Genomic DNA, 19,300 nt, shown 5'->3' with positions numbered 1-19,300 from the left:
TTTCTGAGACTGATGCTTTGCAAAACTATTGGCTCTTCCTTAATTGGCCCATCAATTTCCTTTGTTTAAATCATTAAGTATCTAGGAAAAGCTGAAGGAAAAATTATTCCAAGTGGGTTTTCTTCATTTTCTATCTAGCAGTTTCAGAATATAATTAACTTACGTGGATGTGTCTGAAAACAGGATTAGTGAGGATTAGTGAAATAATGCTTATGAAGTGTTTGCAGATCCTTAGATAAATCTTAGCTTCCTTTGGTGGTGGAAATAGTTACTACAGGTGCATCAGATGTCATTAATGACTATCCCAGTTCTCAGACACGGTTATTATGTATCACTCTCACTGAAGCCACTTAACTGGAAAGAAATTCTGTGACAACCCAAATACAGTTCTTCAGACCAACCAGAAACACTGGAGTAATCCTCTTCCTTAAGGACAGTAAACAAATGCAGCCCTTTAATAAAGTCTAATAATGTATGAGATATGATAAAGTTAAAAACTTTTTTATCATGTACTTTTCCTTGGCCTATTTGTTGTTAGATTGTTTGAAGTTAGAAAAGCTTCTAATGGTTATTCCACTCCCACACTCCCCTGGAAAATTCACACAGAGCTGGGCAGGTTTGTCCCTCCTGTGAGCCCAGGTCTCCTGCAGCTCAGGTGAGCCCCAGTTCTCCCTCTGAATGAGAAATTCAATGGTCTCCATGTTATTCCAAAGCCAAAAGAAAGCAACTGTTCAAACCACAGCATTCCTGAGCTCCTGCCAGTGCTATAGAAGACCCTCTCTGCTTTAGTAGTGCTTTATCATATTTTATGGATGTCAGCAAAGAGTCTGAATAGTTCCATTGTTTGGGATGGAAAACTTTGTTTTCCCATTCGCACACACCTGAAGCTATAAGAATTATTTGGGATCTTACTTTATATCTCTCTCAATTCCACCAGTCGATACAAAGGAAAACTCACCCTGGAGGTCATTAATGCTACTGGGCACATTTTCTGCATTGTTAGATCCTTGCAAACCCAATGTAGTTCTTGATGTCTTGCATGTGTTCTGCAGAACTCCAGTAAAATAAGTAACAATGTTGATTGGGACAGGATAAGAGGGAATAAATTAAAATATATTATACACATATATATATATATATATATATATATATATATATATATATATCCCTTTTGAAGTTTCCGGAGGACTCGGATCCACCATGTGGAACAGAGCAAGAATAAGCATATAGAGTATTTGCATGCACAATTACACAGAGAGAGTTGGGAAGCACAGTGTCATACCCAGCCAAAAGTTCTGATATAAAAAAGAAAAATTCCCACATTTTGAGGAAGTAATCATTCAGGATATTTCATTGAAATTCCATGCATTTTTTTTTCAGTTTTTGCTGGATTTGCTCCTTGTTTCCCTTAGTTCTTAAGTTTGCATCCCCCTGAGCATGCATGCACCCCACAACACTTGCTTCTCCCCAGTGTGGACAACAAGGGGACCTTTCTGGGACACTGGGAATCTGTGTATAACATAAATCAGCAGGTTCCCATGTAAACATGCCACTGAGCAGTTACAGCTGTTGCCCTCCTGGCCTTCACACAGTTGTATTCCCACTGTAAGAATGGAGAACAGGAACATATGTTATAATATTGGCTGCTACCAGCAACGTGTGAGTAGCAAAGCAATTAAAACTGTCCTGTAGAAAGTGAGAAACTGTGTGCTTCCAGGCTGCATAATCAGACATGGGGAACATACCACTGAATCATAATTTAGACTTAGGTTTAAGCCCTGGTTTTTATTATTTTTATTTTGCTTTATTCAGTTTCATGAACAGGCGAGTTATATCTACAAATCCATACCGGGGAAGCACTGCCAATGGCTATGCCTGTCCAAGTGGAATGGCACTTCATTATGATGATGTTCCCTGCATAAATGGATCGGTAAGAATTGAATTTGCACAGAACAAATGGTTTGCATGTGTTGAATGCATGGACATCTGAAAATTATATTATCTAGAAATGTTCACTGGGCAGTTTCCAAATGAAGTCATGTTTTTTTGATTGGGGGTTGCAGACTCCTCTCACACCTACAGAATGGAAGGGGCATGGGACATATTGTTTACATTAACCTGCACGTGAGCCAACGTGCCTTTAGAAAGACATTGCCTGTTGATGATTTGTTGCCAAGTCCTTGAATATAATACTCACTTGAGGGGGTATTTTTTAGATCACACTGGACCTGGTAAAATTCAGTTACAGTTTAAGTCAGTTACATCAGGCATTTTTTGATTTCTGTTGAAAAAACACCAAAACCCAAACACACAGTCCCTGGGGCTGCATTCCAGATGACAGCAGGTACTGCTCATCCCAAAGGAGAGCCACAGTGGTCACTTCCATCTTCATAAATTGCAGAGCTGACTGTAGGCAGATGTGTAGTAGGGTTTAACATATAGTGGATGCTAAACTGTAATAATCTGTGGTCCTCAGAAATATTTACAGGGGAGCTACAGCCCGTGTCAACTTTTAATTTGGTCTGCTACATTAAGGCCCCCACTAAGGACAAACTCAGAAGAAATGAAGAGTTTTGAAGTGTGAAATATATATGTCCTCCAGCATGTCTCAGTAATGTCAGAAAGATGGTAGAAAGCCCCTCACTGGAACAATGAGCAGTCTCAGTGTAGTTCTTGGATATGTTCATGCCATTTTATGAGTAATGTGTTGCCACAGCCAGGATGGGTTGAGGAAGGCTATTTAGCAACCGGCTTGGTTTCTTCTAAGGTTAATTGAATGAATCACTGGAGTACTGCTGTTGAGCTTCCCATTCTTCTGAAAATTAAAAAGAACTATTTTAGTTCTTGTAGCTCAGAATAATAATTCTCCATCAAAAAATAGTAGTGCTAGTATATCAGCAGCTGGTGTTCATGATAAACTTATACAGCCTGAAGAAAGGAAAAAAAAGAAAAAAAACAAAACAGAAAAATACCCCTTATATTGCTTTTAACAACTCGTATACGAGATGCAATACCACATATTCATCTGTGTAGCCTGTGAGTATCCCCCTGTTAACACAGGCTGCTTGTGCCTCCTTAGTGCTTGAGCTACCAACTGAAGATGCAACCCATGAAACAGTGAAGGTGTTAGGTTTGTTCATACTATGGAACATGCTCAGGGCTGAGGCTGTGAGCCATGGAATGCCATGCTTGCTTTCCATACTGTGTCCTCCCCCCTCTTTCTAAATAGTTTGACTTCAGCGTGGGCAATAAGTATATGCTGGCTAAGCACTGAGGGCTCACTGCATTACTAATGTTTTAATTTCACTTAGGGGGTTCTGCATGGTGTATTGTTCACTAACTGCCCAGGTGTATGTGTTGCAGTGGGAACCAGAAGATGGCTTTCCTTCTTCTCGTAGCAGGAACATTGGAGAAGAAATGCTTTATGATAACGCAGGCCTGTACGATAACTTGCCGTCTCCAAAAATCTTTGCGCGCTATCCGCCAGCTGACAGGAAACCCAATAGGTTATCTACTGACAAACTCTCCTCTAACCATTACAAATACCCTGTCTCATCCAATCTGTCTTCTGCTCAGTCTGTCACTAATACCTCTGCTGTGGGGAGGGGATCTGGCTCGCAGGTACTGTACTGTTTAATACTTGACAAAGCTTTTTATTTGCTGGCTGTTCTGTTTATCTGATTGTTATCTGTTGGCTATTTACATCCTTTAGTGTTAGCACTGAAGTGCTTGGAGTTTAGTCATGAGCCCACTGCAAATGAAACAGGTTTGCAAAGTTGTAAATTCTAATGTGGAAGTATTGGTACCTGGAAAAGGCTTTCCCCATGTGTTTTTGATGATTTACAAATTGTGAGTAATAATTAAAAAAAATTAGGTGTGACCTTCCACACTTAACCCAAATGCATGTCTAGCTGCCTTCTAGCTCCTTAGGCCATGATGACTTAGAAACAAACAAAAAAAGATAAGTTAAATATGACCTGACTGTGACAGCAAATTTGACTCTTTAGAATTGTACTTATCTATATATTGTATATACTATTGTTATATATTTTGTGAATGTATTTTGTGAATATACATATATATAATAACTCGATATATATATTTACTAAATTATGTTGAATATAGTCATATATACTGTATTTAAATTACTGGCTGCTATTTTCTTCCTCTGAAAAAAAAAAAGCCTATGTCTCTGCTGCTTTCTGAGGGTGGCTTTAGGCTTCTGTACCTTAGCTGGAATGTGAAGCTACACAGCAGATGAAGTCCTTTGTGCTCAGCCTTGTGGCAGATGGGCTGACCCCAGCAGGGGGACAGAGCAAGTCTTGCTTAGAGCCATGCCAGGACCTTTCAGAGCCCAGAGCCTGTCTCCAAAAGCTGGTCATTGACATAAACCTGTGACTGTATCACAGTGATGGGTCATTTTCAGTCTAATCTGACATGGAACAGTTAGATAAGTGTTTCCTTTGTATGAGGTACTGGTCATACTGCATGTTAACTCACTTAACCTTTAAAAACTTCATATTAGAATATTAGAACTCAGTTGCAGAGTTGGAGGTAGACATGAGCAGTGAATTACTGCAGCAACGAGCTTCTCAGTGTGCTCCCAGTTCAATCCTCACAAACTTGGAAGGAGGAGAACAGAGGATGGCACACATATGCCTTGGCATCCTCCATGGAAACACTATGATTAGTGAAGACTGTGTTGATCTTCCCAGGGCTCAGTTAACTGCAGTGAGCCCTCTAAATGAAAACCTCTTGAACATGAAATGTGCTGTTCCTGGTAATCTTGTGAGCCTGTCTGGCCGTTAGGAGAGGGCTTTTTAAGTAAGAAAAGCTTTTAATTAGTAGCTAGAGGTTGTTTAAGGGGAAATTTATATGTTAACTCCTGACATTTAGAAATATGTAATAACTATACTGTTTAAAAAAAGCTAAATCCATGCACCACAAGGATGGCAAGGTCATGTAGTAAATAAGAAATAGTGTTGAATTTTTGTGTGGCAAATCCTCATGGGTTTTTCTGTATAAAATTAACTGAAAAACTTGTGTTTCAAGAGTCTTTACTGTAAAAATTTTTTCAAAGGTACATTTTTTGTATGTTTTTTTTAATTCCATTAATGCCAGAGTTTTAAATACCTTGGAGACTGTGATGCCGCCAGAGATGGGGAGTTCATCCCTTCTTATATCCTGTGATTGCTGGTATGGCCAGGCAGCTCTCAGAGACAACATCTCTGGAGGAAGTGCTGTCTCCAGCTCAATCAATGCGCTCTATTAAGGCTCTCTGAGCAAGTGGCTTTCTGTCAAGCTTTGCCCTTGATGAAAGGGTGACTGTAATGCCAGTGGCACAAGAATAGCTGGAGCCCATTTGTACTTTTGTTTTCAAACAGTTTAAGGGCAAGAAGCCTCCTGTGACTACTAATGGCATCGCTGGAAAAGCTAGAACTTTAAATAGCCAACCGAAGAAATCTGAAACGGTGTCATGTGTGAAGCGCACTGCGTCCAGTAAGTATCTCTCCTTGCTGCTGCCTCACTTGTGATTGGGGTCATGAGGATACCCAAAATAGGTGTTGTCTTAGCAAACAAGATAAAGAACCACTGTGTGTCTTCTGTGTCTGAGAGGCCGAGGAGGAGATATGCACCAAGACTTTGAATAGGAGAGACTGTGTGCATGGTGACTCAGTACTCCAGACACACCACAAGATAAAAGAGTGTCATGTGGAGAATTGTAAATATGCAATGTAGACCCATGGCTGCAAAGTCATGAGGACAGCAGGAAAAGAAAAGGATACTGATTCTTCATTTGGGGCAGAGAGGAATTCTGTATTTCTGTGGGAAAAGGAGGACGGGGAGCTGGGATAGACATGAGAACATTATGTTGCTCAAAAGTGGACTTAGTCTTACCACTAATGAAAAAGAAAAATGTATAACAAAATAAGGAACACAACCACACACATCAAAAACTACCTCAGAGAGAGGAGATTTCAATTAGTGAGTGACACATTCAGAAAAAAACTTTTTCTGGACAGGTGGATTGTCTAGGAAATCTCTAACAGGGATTGCAGGAGAAAAGGAACTATAGTAATATTTTTGAAATACGGAGTCAAAAACATGGTATTTTCTAGAGAACAAACAAATGGTTTTTTTCAATCTCGTGATAAAAGTTGAAATATCTTAAAACTTAATAAAGTCATAAATTTAATGACAACACAAAATCTGTGTTAGACTTTGGAACAAAAGTAATTAGCTTTCTAACCATGGAGGACACCTGATATTGGAATAGGTAGTTGTGGGAGTAAAGGCGTCTCAGTTACTAAAAACTGACTAAAACTAGTTTAACAACTACTTATCAGAAATGATATAATGCTGTAGAGGTTGTCTTCAGATAAGGAGACAGACAAAGTGATCCCTTAGCTGACCTATTTTCTTTGAGTCTGCAAGTGGAGCAGAGGTATAGAGGGGGCTGTGATATAAATTAGACCACAGATATATGTGATCCATGAAATAAAAGCATTTGTATGGGAAGTTCAAAAAGAAAAAGAAAACTGACAAGAATCAAACAAATATGAACATCTTTGTATTCTCTTTTGTCAGGTGAGAAAGGACATGTGCTTTCAGCACTTGAAGTAGGAATGAAAACCAGGCAAAAGGCCAAACAGTTTTTATTCTCACCCCTTCCAATTAAAAATGAAGGGGTCATAGCTAAAAAGGAGCCTCCTTTCCATCCTTTGAACTACATAGAAAGGCAAGGCTGTTTTTCAAAACTAATGCACTACAAGGTAACTGATGTTTCTCATCTTCCTCAGTTCAATGTAGAGAACAGACTCTCTATCCCTTATCTTTGCTGTGGCTGTGCTGAAGAAGTTGGCAGGAATCACAGACCTTAAGAAAGAGCCAGTGGAAGAGGAATGGCAAACTAGTTTCTCAAACCATGACATACTTCATGTGATGTTCAGTCTCAGGGAATAGTTCAGATCTTTACTGTTAGTTTAAACCCTAATTAACTACAATCTAATATGCACAGATGCCGAGCAGTACAAATACGGCAAGAATCGTGTGGAGGCAGATGCAAAGAGGTTACAAAGCAAAGAGGAGGAGCTGCTAAAGAAGAAGGAAGCACTCCGGAACAGGCTGGCCCAACTCCGAAAAGAAAGGAAAGACCTACGTGCTGCCATTGAAGTCAATGCTGGTATGTGCTGAATTCTCAGCTGAGTAGGCTTAAATTATCCAAATATCTTTGTGTTCTGTGCTGAAGACATGCCACCCTACACAAAGTTTAGTTTTGATGTTAAGCAATACTCTGTAATGTTTATATTTGCTTTCTGTATAGGGAGAAAATGTAAAAAATAAAAATCTATAAGTGTATATTTATTTTGTATATACATTAGTATATGTACACAAATGTATGAAATGATACTGATGGGACGTTCAGACAGGCAGAACATGGGAATAATTTTGTCATGACTGACTAATTATATTTTTCTGATACAGAAAAGTAACAAAACAAATACTGATTTGAAATTAGACTAGAAATTGAGCAAAGGCACCTGAAAGAAAGCATTTAATTTATGCTGCTAAACTTTTTACATGTAAAAAGTGTTTCATGTAAAGCACATAGCTTTTTGGTGATGTCAGAGATGTGTAGAGACCTTGTTCCTTACTTTTTAGAAAGAAAATAATTTCTGTAACTGTCAATTTAACCTTCTTATTGAAATAATAAAATTGCTGTGGATTACAGGCAGGAAGACCCAAGTGGTTCTTGAAGACAAGTTAAAGAAGTTGGAAGAGGAGTGTAAACAGAAGGAAGCTGAGCGTGTAAACCTGGAGCTAGAACTGACCGAGGTGAAGGAGAGCCTTAAGAAAGCCTTGGCTGGTGGCATCACACTGGGCTTGGCTATTGAGCCCAAATCAGGAACATCAAGCCCGCAGGTACTCAAAGACATTAAATATGCAAATCCCAGTACCATGGATTGGGAGCGCCTTGCTGTCTCTATTCCAGCAGAAATGAATGGGAATGGAGAGTTTTTTAATAGTTTATTAAGTCAAAAAAAAAAAAAAAAGAGCAGAATTAAATGCCTTTCTGTGTTAGTTACATTTTCTGTGGCAACAGGGAGCAGGTAGGCATGGGAACCACAGGCAGTATGTGTTTGGATAATGTGCAAAAACTGATGCCTTGTTGTCCTCAGTGATTGTAAACATGGAGGAACTGAGACATTTCTCCATCCCAGAGAGATGTCATTATACAGTGATGGAGACCTACTTGTGCTGGTCCCCTATCAGTCACTGTCACCCTTTGCAAGGGCTCCACGTCACATGTTCATGATGGACCATGGTAATCCCAGCCTGTTCTATAGATCTGTGTCGAAAGCAGCCATCAGAAGGGTCAGAGAGGGATGCATCAGTTCCTCCAGATGGCCCATAGTTGTTTAATCGCAGAAAAGAAACCTGAATTTTTATCACAGAACACACACACACACACATATTGTTTTGTTTCTTTTGTTCTAATCTCTTTTTCATTTATTCATCATTATTATGACTGTTTTCTTCAAAAAAAAAAAAAGATCTGCAGTTCTTAATCTAGATAGAAAATACTGCCCATGTGAGTATTCGGAGGAAACTCAATATAGGCTTTTCACTCTTCACTAGTCTCCAATTTTCAAGCACCGAACTTTGGAAAATTCTCCCATCTCCAGCTGTGATACCAGTGATACAGAATGCTCAATACCTGTGAACAGTGCAGCAGCTCTGAAGCGACCTCCCTCAGCAAATAATTCTCCATGTCGAGGCCATGTCCTTCGGAAAGCAAAGGTGAGGAGTCTGATGCCTAATTTTCTTTTTCTGTGCTTTTTATGCTTTCTTTAGAAGTCTTATTTAGCCTTAAGAGAATATCTAACTTATTCGTATTGCTACATAAATCCTGCTAATTTTGGGGAACCTTTTACTGGTAAGTAGTTGGGGAGACAGATTTGGCTCTACTCTCATTCCATGTTTTTCTCTGTTACTTTATAGATTTAATATGCAAGGTAAGTGGTCTGTGGTGTAGACAGTTTATCTGTCCACTTATATGTGTAGCAGAGAAGTGGTTAAAAGAGAACTGTTACAGTAAATGATTGGAAATAACACAAGATTTGGTCTGATCTTTGCCAGCCAGTTCAAAAACAGAACAGTTAGTTGTACATTATAATAATCGGCAATGTGTTGTGCAGGTATTTACTCTTAATATACATTTAAAGTAGAAGTTTAATTAATTTGTCTCACAAGTACCAGGCTGAAATTTGCAGCTCTTGTGTATGTTACAGTTTTCTAATTTTTGTGGTTAAGTTTAAATTGGATTTGTATGACCATTCTTCTGTATTAAATTTGCTAGCAACATAAGCATGTGGGCAGCACATAACAAAAGGTGACAGTAATAGCATTTGCCTAAGCTTTTGTTGATTTGGTAGTTCACTGCTAGTTGTAATTATAAACAATAATAAACACTTGTCTTTCATGCAGGCATTTTTTTTTTCAAAACATTGATGTCTTCTGTATTGGGATTTCTTCAAGTAACTTTTGTTACATGTATTCATTGACTATATATATTTACAGTGTGAGCATGAGACTGGCACCTAAATGTAGTGGATACTGAAAACTCAGCATCTCAACAAATTATTTTATTACTAAATTATTATAATAGAATTATTTTTCCTGGTATACCTTATGTGAGCATGGACATCAACTGCTTTGTTCTGCCAGTTAGCCTGATTAATTTAAATTCAACAAAGAATAATTATACTTGGCATAATAGTTTTCAGTTCAGTTTCTAGCTTTGAAGTTTGCTGCTTGTGTTTCAAAATGAGGAAGAATTTATGTGCTCTAAAGCTTATCTGTGTATTCTAATTATATTTTTCTCATAAAGATATCATCTCTAACTGTACACTTGATCTTAGATGTGGATGTTAGCACAGCATTACTCAGGGAATGTGTTCTAGCAGAGCATAGTCCTTACAAACAGGAGTGTGGGTTTGTGCTGGACAGGCACATTAAATCCAGCCATCTAATCGTTACAACTGGAGGAATCAGAGCAGTATAAAACCCTAAATATTTCTGGTGTAAAAAATACCTTCCAGCTGTAATACATTTTTTATGCTCAGCATATACCATACAGGAAAAACACTGCTGCTTTGTTTGGTATTAATGTGCTTTGGATAGCATGGTAAGTTGGTCAAGCTGTTTGGTAGAGGAATCTTGGATATAGGATTAGGCTAATCAAAAAGGATATGGAGCAACTCAGCATATTTCCCATGCTGGGAAAAACAACCCAAAGTATCCAATTCAGCTTTAACAGCTTTTTTCTAAAAACTCCTGCATTAAATATTGAGTGAAATTTTGCTGAATTAGATAGTGCAAACCAAGCTGTACTCCGCCTGTTGGCAGGAGCTGCAGCCAGAGCCTGCTATCAGGTATGGATCTGCAGCACTCCCCCCCTCTCAGGTTGGGTAGCTGTACATGTGCGGGGGTGGAATTTGGCTCTTAATTCTTTTGGCATTTTGCAGTTACGAGTGAGCCCAGGCTTTATAGATGTGGCTAAAGAAAGGGCATCACACGTGAGTATCCCAGAGCAGGACTTGGCTCTCCACGCATGGGTGTCAGTGCAGCATGTGGGAGTGAATCAGATGTCACATCTGTGCTTGCACTTGCACCTTCAGCAGCTGGCACATCTCCCGATGTTATGAGTTCTATAAGCATTAAAAATGTCAGATTACCGGTTTTTTCCCCTGGGATGTATTTGAATGCACTGAATGCCTGCCTTCTTCCCCTTTCCTTGCACGGAGGACGCTGAGCCTGTCACCAGCCACCCTTGTGTCACCGCTGTGCTCACCAGCCAGCAGCACCATGTGTCTCCCTGCTGGGGCAGCTGCTGTGATGCCCTCTGTGCCCACAGCCAGGCTTGGGAGGAGAGGGCAGGCACCTGGGACAGCAGGTTTGGAAGCTGTACTACCAAGAGTTTTCTTCTTGCAGATGCACTGGCATGAGAAGCAGTAAGACAGATCTAGTGTTAAATCTAAGAACTAGCAGCAATTTGGGCATTGACTGGTTAGGACATAAAGTATACACATACACATATATGCATACGTATATTTGGATTTTTTAACATTTTTTGTTGTAAGCATCCTTAAATTATTTTTCAAAGTATTTATGCATATTTTTAAAAAGCCAGAAAGCATTTTAATTTTTTAATTGTGATTTTGTTAATCTGTACATGGCTGGAAATGGAGACTGTGTTAAAATGTGGAAAACAATATTCTGCATTAGCATTCCTAGAGAAGTAAAAAGATCCAAATATCCTTGTGTACAAGAAAAAGTTATTTAAGCATTTCACATATCAATTTAATTTCTAAAATTAAATTTTTATGTGCAACAAGGAAACAGAATTTATTATTTCTGATTTGTTTTCAAAGCTAGTGTACTGGTGAATGTCAGCAGCTTACATTTTGCTTGTGTTCAGGGACTGGAGAAGAAAAAGAACTCTCCCAGTTTCCCAGCTCGCAGTCAGGGTGTCAGTGTTGACCTAAACATTCTTTCATTTTTATGAACCTGCTGGACCAATGGCAAGAAAGAAGAAGTTCCTTTTGCACCTGCAAAAGAAGCTTCTGCTTTCAAGGCTTACTTAACACTTCAAAAAATTCTCCTCCCACTTGCTTAGCCAAGGACTTCCTTTAGAGCTTTGGTACCATATACATAAGGAATATACATTTAACAGACTTTTCAAAGTAATCTTGTTTTTATCAATACTGTGTTTTAAGTATAGATTTACCATAATTTGAAAAGTAGAACTGAATATTTAAAATATGCTGTGTTTTAATTAAAGCACCACTTAAATTAAGGGAAAAACCCCACAAGTTTAGAAATAAAAGAAGTTATTGTCTACTTGCTTGAAACTCAAGATTTTTTCCCTTATATTGCTAAAGCAGCCACCAACTGTGACCTTTATTGTTACTTTACAACAGTTGAAGAGGTCATGGTCATGCAGCTATTTAGCCAAACTAATGCTCTTACTGCTTTCAGCAGCAGAAACAGCTATTTACATGCATAAAATTATGCTTTTCAGCCAGAGCTCTTAAATGTTGTGGAATGAGTGTTAAATTCAGGAATTTAGGTTGGGAGCCAAGTCAGCAGGCTGCCTGCAGAGTCTTTGCAGAGTATATGGGTTGGGGAGGAATCTGCAGCCCCCAATGCATGGCAAGGAGCAGCTGGGCTGCTGTTCCATGGGCATAGCTTGAGCCAGAGGCCACCTCCTGTGGATCTTCATGAGTTCCTGATGGATGTAGGAGTGTGATTCAGTGGGGATGTCCTAAGCTGAGCCCATCCTTCTTCACTGTCTATAACTACCTGAAGGGAAGTTCTAGCCAGGTGGGGGCTGGTCTCTTCTCCCAGGCACTCAGCAATAGGACAAGAGGGCACGGGCTCAAGCTCTGCCAGGGGAAATTTAAGTTGGAGATCAGAAAATATTCTTTCCAGAGAGAGTAATCAGGCATTGGAATGGCCTGCCCAGAGAGATGGTGGATTCACCATCCCTGGAGATTTTTAAACGCAGATTGGACGCGGCGCTGAGTGCCATGATCTAGTAAATGGTCTAGAGTTGGACGAAGGGTTGGACTCGATGATCTCAGAGGTCTTTTTCAACCCAATCGATTCTATGATTCTATGATTCTTCAGCTCTTCTGCTTCTGTGTACTGTTAGGAAGTATTGAGGTGTCACTCAATGGCCCCAAGTTTTATTTAACTGGGTGCTCAGCTATAGCAATCTAATGTTTTTCACTTATGTGGCAGAAGAAATGGCAATTCCTTACTCTGAGATGTATGTGGAAAAGCATTCTATTTACATGTTTTCCTATGGTTGGTAAGTGTCCTTGTCCTCAGCTAACAGGTGGGGAAACTGAGGCACAGAAAGGCAAAACACTTTCTTTAACTTGCCAAGCAATGGTTCAACTTGGATTATGTGTAAGGAAAACAAATGCAATGCAGACTGACTTGTTTTTCTTTACCCTTCCTGTTAGCATCTGTCTCAGTAAGTTGCTCTTTTTAGCCATAGAAATATGTGTCTGCCATTATTTTGTAATACAAAAATTGAAGAGCAGTAAAGCAATCACTTGGTGTCAGCTCTGAGAGATACTGAGGGCTTCCTGCTGTCTCATGCAAGTCAGAGAGCCCTGTGTGCTTAAATCAGCCTCTCCCTTAGCTGGGTTCTTGCCATCAACTGTGGGGTGCAAATGCTCTAGAAGTGCCCTTTGCAGAAAACAAGCATGGCTTACTTGTACTGCACTAGGAAAAACGATGCTGCATATAGTTGAGGAGGGGTGGAAGCTGTGTACAGACACTATCAGGATACTTGTTTACATTCCCTAATTTTGTGGGTCAGATCCAGCAAAGTTAATATAAAAACTGTTATTTACCTCACCTGTGGCTTAGCAGATCCAATGACATCAGAGAAATATCCTGATTTCTTTAACATATTTTGTATTTTTCCCCCCTTTCCAGGAATGGGAGATGAAAAATGGAACATAAACACAGCAAAACTACTCACTTTCCCTAAAGGCCTTACCTATTACAGACCAAGACATAGGCTGCAAAAGAGTCATCTGAAAGGTCATTTCGAGCGATACAACATAGGAAGTTTTATAATTCTGTTAAGTTAATGGTAGCTTGGCACTAATTTGCCTGTATTCCCTCTACTGTATTGCTGTGTAACTACGTGTGCCCCTTTTTATTAGCTGTAACTCCTTATTTCCAACCTCACTGGTAAAGAAAATGAAAAGCAAAAGAAACCAAACCAACCATAGTAATTGAAAAGGAGCATAAAGTCACAGTTGGAAGTTTACTTGGCCAAAACAGCACACACCAGCAGTGTTAATTCCATTGCATCTGCCAGCTTGAGCACTGCTGAAGATGGTGCCTAAAGACCCGTGTGGAACCATAACTCTTACAGGTTAAAACTACCTTTTGAGGTCTGACACTGAGCAAGGTCTTCCTCACGAGCAGTCACTTTGCTGTTCACGTGGCAAAAGCAAACTGAAGAAGTGTGTTCACAGAAGCAGCAAGGCTTGCTCGGCTCAGCAGGCAGGAGCTCTGCAGTGCCACCATCCTCTGCACCTGGTGCAAGACCATGGGATAACGTGACCTCAGCTGTGAAGCATTTTTTGGATTCTTCTTAGAAAGATGATTTTTGTCATTGGGAGATAAAAAGCTGCCAAACTTCGAAAGAAATGTTGTTTTGTATGTTCTCTTTATTAATGTTCTGAAGCACCACTCATTTTCAAGTGTCATGTTCTTGAACTATGACTTGTTCCTGATTATTTTAAAAGGCAAACAGGTATTTTTAGATACTGCTTCTTTTCTATACTTTTTGAAAAAGAAAACATAATTGAAGTTAATCCTCAACTGATAATGGCAACTCAGAATAACTTATGCAGTCAGTCTTGTTTTGTTTTTTATAATATAGTATTGTTAAACTTGAGTTATAGAACACTGCTGTACTTAGTTTCCTTTGTCTTTTCAGACCTCAACTATTATTTTTTAGGAAGATGGACTGAAAAGGTGATAATTTTCAGACTCTTTTATAAACAATTTTACAAAGAATTGGGGATTTTCTCAGACATGAGTCCATTTCTGTTTACTAGGTAACAGCATCTTGAATTTTAGTCTGTAAAATTATAAAAATCTGGAGTTTTTTGTCTCCATCCATGTCACTCCTGAGAAATAACATGCAGTATATTTCCAACTGAAGTCCTTCAAAATCTCAAGATTGGTTTTAAAAAATCAGGAGAGGGGAAATGTGTAATAAGATGACTTATTTTAAGTTTTTCTCTGTGGTTTTTTTTAAGCCTCTGGAGAGTCTTCAATCATACTTTCAAGATTTTTTTCCTCCTTAACTGTGAGGAATAGAAAATTAATTGAAAAAATTAAAACACTACTCATATTTTGAGATAATCACAGATGTTAGCACTGAAGTCTTGCTAATTAGTTGACTGCAATTAAAACTATAGAAGTTGGCAAGACAACAGTTTATCAAGGATCACATCCCTTTATGAGCACACCTACAGGTTGTCTCTTAACCTTTAGAAATAGGTGTGTGTGCAACTCTTGAAGGGTACACTGAGATTCTCAGCCAAGCTGGATGCCAGAGAACTTCTGCTGGAGCTGGTGGGATTTGAAGGCACAGAGCTTTCAAAAACACCTGATAGCTGACAGGAGACAGGGCTGTGTCCCGTTCCCAAATGCAGTGAGGGCCAGGGATCCCACTGACTTTAGCAGGAGAGAAATGAGACCCAGGATGAGAAAAAGCTCTTTGCCTCTTTGGACTGTGCTTTGTACAAAATGCTGCAGGAATGCAGATACAGTAGGAAAGCAAGTGTCAGTGTGGTTTCCACGGAAAACACAATTTTAAAATATTTTTTTAGGTCATCTACTTACTAACTGTAAGTAGAGGGCACATTCTGTGCCGTATGACTATGGACTAAACAGCGTCAAATTCCCACAAATAATAGCAGAAACAAATTAGAAGCAAAAGTAAGTTCATTTAGGCTTTTTATTTCAAATTAAGTTATTTATTTGTATATTTCAATAAATATTTAATTTATATCTGTACATATTTATAATGCAAATTAGGCTTCTAGTCAACATTTGCAATAATGTAACAGTTGCCATGAAGAAGTGGTCCCACATCAAGTAATGCAGAGTAGTCAAAAGCCAAATCACTTGCATTTTTACCCAGTATTGGCATTGTATCTTCTACCCCCTATATCCTATAGAAAAAAAATTCCTTGGTAAGAACAAGATAAATGTGCCTGAGATAAATGTGTGCAAATTTCTGCCCAAGCAAACAGAATGGTGTGGTGCTGGGGCCATGCACACATCCCCAGCCCCAGGGGTGCAGCCTTCAGCTCTGCCATAGGTGCAGGTCACCCTCAGCACCTGTAGCACCCTTGGCACCTATAGAGCCTGATGGCAAAATTAAGCATCTTTCACTCTTCCTCCAGCAAAGCCTCCATAAAGCCACCACTGCCCCCAGCCTGGCACGTGCTGTAATTGTATGTCTCTGTTGTATAAGTGCATTGGTACCACTGCAATTTGCTTTAGTCTATTCTGTATAATGGCCAAGGTTTTGCAAGGAGGAAAACCAAGAGCCTTGGGAAATAACCTCCCTAAAGACCACATTTGGTGCTGTGAAATGTACTCTGTTGTCTTGAATAGTTAGTACTATTGCTGCACAATTTTTTATAAAGAGCAACAGAGCCTTTACCATTTTTAGATTTCAGGATCACCAGGCAAACTCAGCCATAGAGCAGCATGACTTCTGTTTTAAAGGAAAACTGATATTTTGAACCATTTCTCTGTTTTTTAAGAAAATGTTACACTTGTGCTTCCTCACCAAACACCTGTGTACTGTACCAGGTGGTTTTTTTAAAGCTTTTTTTTTTCATGGGTGATGCTTTTTTTTATTAAAAAAACCAACAGATCATAACTTTGGGGGATCAAATGTTGGGGTTTTTTTAATGAGATGATTGTGGCAATTTGGTTTTTCAAATATTAATTTAGTATCAAGTTTTGTTTGACACTTCCAAATTAATTGGCCCAGGGTGTATGTTGTAAGATAATGTTCTCATATTAAGAATGTAATTATTTCCTTATTGTATTTTTTAAAAAACAAAATCATATTTAAAAAAAAATCTCTGTGAAAAAAGCATGAAAGAAACATGAAAAAAGTTTTTGTTTTATTTTTGTTATTGGATATGTTGGCAGTGCCCATTATAATTGACTGTAAATATAGTCTTTCTACTGTATTTCTCAATGTATTTAAGTTTTTTGACACACATTCATGGAAACTTCTGTTAAAAAACAAAACAAAACACAACAAAAAGTTGCAAAATAGACCCACCTTCAAATGTGTGTCTTAGTAGCTTCAACTAACTTTATGCCTTTCTAGTTTATTCTCCAGAAAGTCTTACGAAGTGTGAAAAAAGACTGGCACCTGGTAGGTGCGACAGATCCAAGACTTATTAATAAAGTTACCTGTTAAAAAAAGGATTTGCATTGCTGTTTCTTGGTATTTGTCAGTCTGAAAAGTTGGTGGCACCTGAGCAGGTCTCCCACAATGGTCAGCCTCAGCTGAGTACCATTCTCCCATGCCAGTCGGTTGGAAAATGGTTGGATGGGCTTTAATGAGTATTTTTTGGTATCACTTTTGTCCCCATTTGACTGAGCAATGACCTGGACCTTGAATGCCACCCATCCAAGGACTCACCCAGCAATGGAAAGTGGAAGTTCAATGTATTTAGAGCTTGTAGCAGCAGTTTCTGCTTGCCTTGTGTGATCACATCAGTTTGCTTAGATGTCAACTCCATTAATAAATTATGGAAAATGTAAAACATGAAAAATTACCCCTAAGAAGGGAAAGTGGATTAAAATCAAACTGGTCTGATTATCAGGCTACTTAAAGAGAATATAGCACTTCCTTACAGGTGACTGATAGATGAGATTGAAAAGTGTTAAGCCATAATTACTTGTTGCTTTTCCTAGATTTTGCTCTGGCTCCTACTATGCTTCAATTATTACCAAATGTAGAAAGCAGAAAGCATTTCATTTTCCCAAATTTAGGGAAGCAATAGCATAAAGTAAATTGGTTTCCTTTTTATACTTACAGCCTTCAAGGTGAGTGTGGAGTTACAATAGTTAGGTCCATGTACTGCATAGCAACAAGAATTAGGAACAAAAAATTAAAACACCAAAATGAGCAAAAAAAAATGAACACAAAAGCACAACAGGAAAAAAAAACAAAACACAACAACAAAAAAAAAAAAAAAAACCAAAACCCTGGCATAATCCTGAGGTCTAAAATGCTGCAGATAGTTCTAGGCCCTGTCTGACTCATACAACTTGCACAAGCAAATGCTAAAGAAAGAAAACTACCCACATCGTTCATACCTCAGTCATCTACTTTCAGACCTATAGAACATCATGGAAAGTCTGGGCACTGAGGTGATAAACAAACTCTGTAGGTGATGGTACAAGGGGCATAGCAACCCATTCAGGCAGGAAAAAATACTGTTGATACTGCAATGAAATTCAAGGGGACAACAAAGGTCATTCCAGTGTGGGGAAAAAAAAATCTTGAGTAGGGCAGGGACTATATTAAAAGGTTATAAAAATAGGGAATGAAACAATTCCCATCACTAACAGTACAAATTCTAGGAGTACCGAGCAGGTTCAAAACAACTGCACAGAGGTGCCTACACTCACTGCCCAATTCAGCCACAGAACCTGCACAGTATTTTACAGATGCTAGAAGCTTATATGCGTCCATAAACAATAAAACTCATGGCAGCTACCCGATTCGAAGCAGAAAGGTCCAGCTCCAGGGTGGATGGAGGCTGGAAACATGTTCTGGTTAAGTGTCCACGTGGGCTTCTCCCTGTTCCACTGCCAATATTACAACTGACAAATGAAACTTTTCTTTCATAGAAAAATGCTTCGTTTCTTCCACCAACAGTTACAAAAACATTCCCTTCTATAAAACAATGTATCATATCCTTTTCAATTGACACTTCAAGCAAGCATCTGTTTTACCATCAAGGCAATGCAATAGTGTTCCTTCACAATGTATTAAATAACTGGAAAAATTATATTTTATGAAGGGTATTCCTCTTCAGTGATCTGATGACAAGGAAATAATTTTCCCATCAAATATTGTAGAATTATAGCTCAGTAGAACTACACCTATCTGGTCCTGAGTTGAACATAAGTGAAAAATCTTCACTGCTGGTTTCATTATTATTGTTTAAATAGACTGTTAATTGCTGCCACTGGATTATTCCTTAGAATTTTTACCTTTTTAACATGCTTTTCAGCACAATACTGCTGATTTTGAATTTTTTTTGGCATAATATGGTAATGGCAAGAATGGCCCTTTTTATCACTCAAAATACAATGAAAAACATTTGCAGCATTTTGCTTCAGTTTTTGAAAACTATGAGGGTCAGAGTACAGTAACTTTCATAAGAAAGCAAAGCATCTTTCAAAACATAAATCACAAAATTAAAAAAAATGGAAAAGAAATCAGTGTCTTAATGAAAAACAGGGAAAAAAATACTGGCTGGTGTTTATGACTCAGAACTTTTATTATAGAGACATAATTTATGATGATGTTGAAACCAGTTAAGCTTCAAAATAGTATACCAATTAATATGACTTTGAGGAGGACAGCAAAGAAAAATGAATTGAAGCAATTTTTTTTTCCATGGAAATTGGTGAAGTAAATTAGGAAGTA

General features: G+C 38.6%; 1 protein-coding gene across 4 annotated transcripts in view; it reads left to right on the top strand.

Annotated features, from left to right (window-relative positions):
* Positions 1 to 17,053, top strand: part of AFAP1 (actin filament associated protein 1) — a 116,764-nt gene extending 99,711 nt beyond the window's left edge. Inside the window, exons 12-19 of one of the 4 annotated variants that reach the window (XM_071556855.1) lie at positions 1,813 to 1,930; positions 3,364 to 3,621; positions 5,385 to 5,499; positions 7,019 to 7,183; positions 7,733 to 7,923; positions 8,641 to 8,802; positions 10,530 to 10,580; positions 13,516 to 17,053. In XM_071556855.1, coding sequence (XP_071412956.1) covers positions 1,813 to 1,930; positions 3,364 to 3,621; positions 5,385 to 5,499; positions 7,019 to 7,183; positions 7,733 to 7,923; positions 8,641 to 8,802; positions 10,530 to 10,580; positions 13,516 to 13,542 — 1,087 coding nt within the window. In that variant the 3' untranslated portion in view covers positions 13,543 to 17,053. The remainder of the gene's footprint in view (positions 1 to 1,812; positions 1,931 to 3,363; positions 3,622 to 5,384; positions 5,500 to 7,018; positions 7,184 to 7,732; positions 7,924 to 8,640; positions 8,803 to 10,529; positions 10,581 to 13,515) is intronic. The other 3 variants (XM_071556857.1, XM_071556856.1, XM_071556858.1) reach the window with 3 other exon arrangements.
* Positions 17,054 to 19,300: the final 2,247 nt, after the last annotated feature.

This window comes from Pithys albifrons, chromosome 5 (assembly GCF_047495875.1).
Source record: "Pithys albifrons albifrons isolate INPA30051 chromosome 5, PitAlb_v1, whole genome shotgun sequence".
Lineage (NCBI taxonomy): Eukaryota > Metazoa > Chordata > Aves > Passeriformes > Thamnophilidae > Pithys > Pithys albifrons.
Note: the sequence above shows the minus strand (reverse complement) of the source record. Positions and strands in the feature narration are given on the sequence as shown.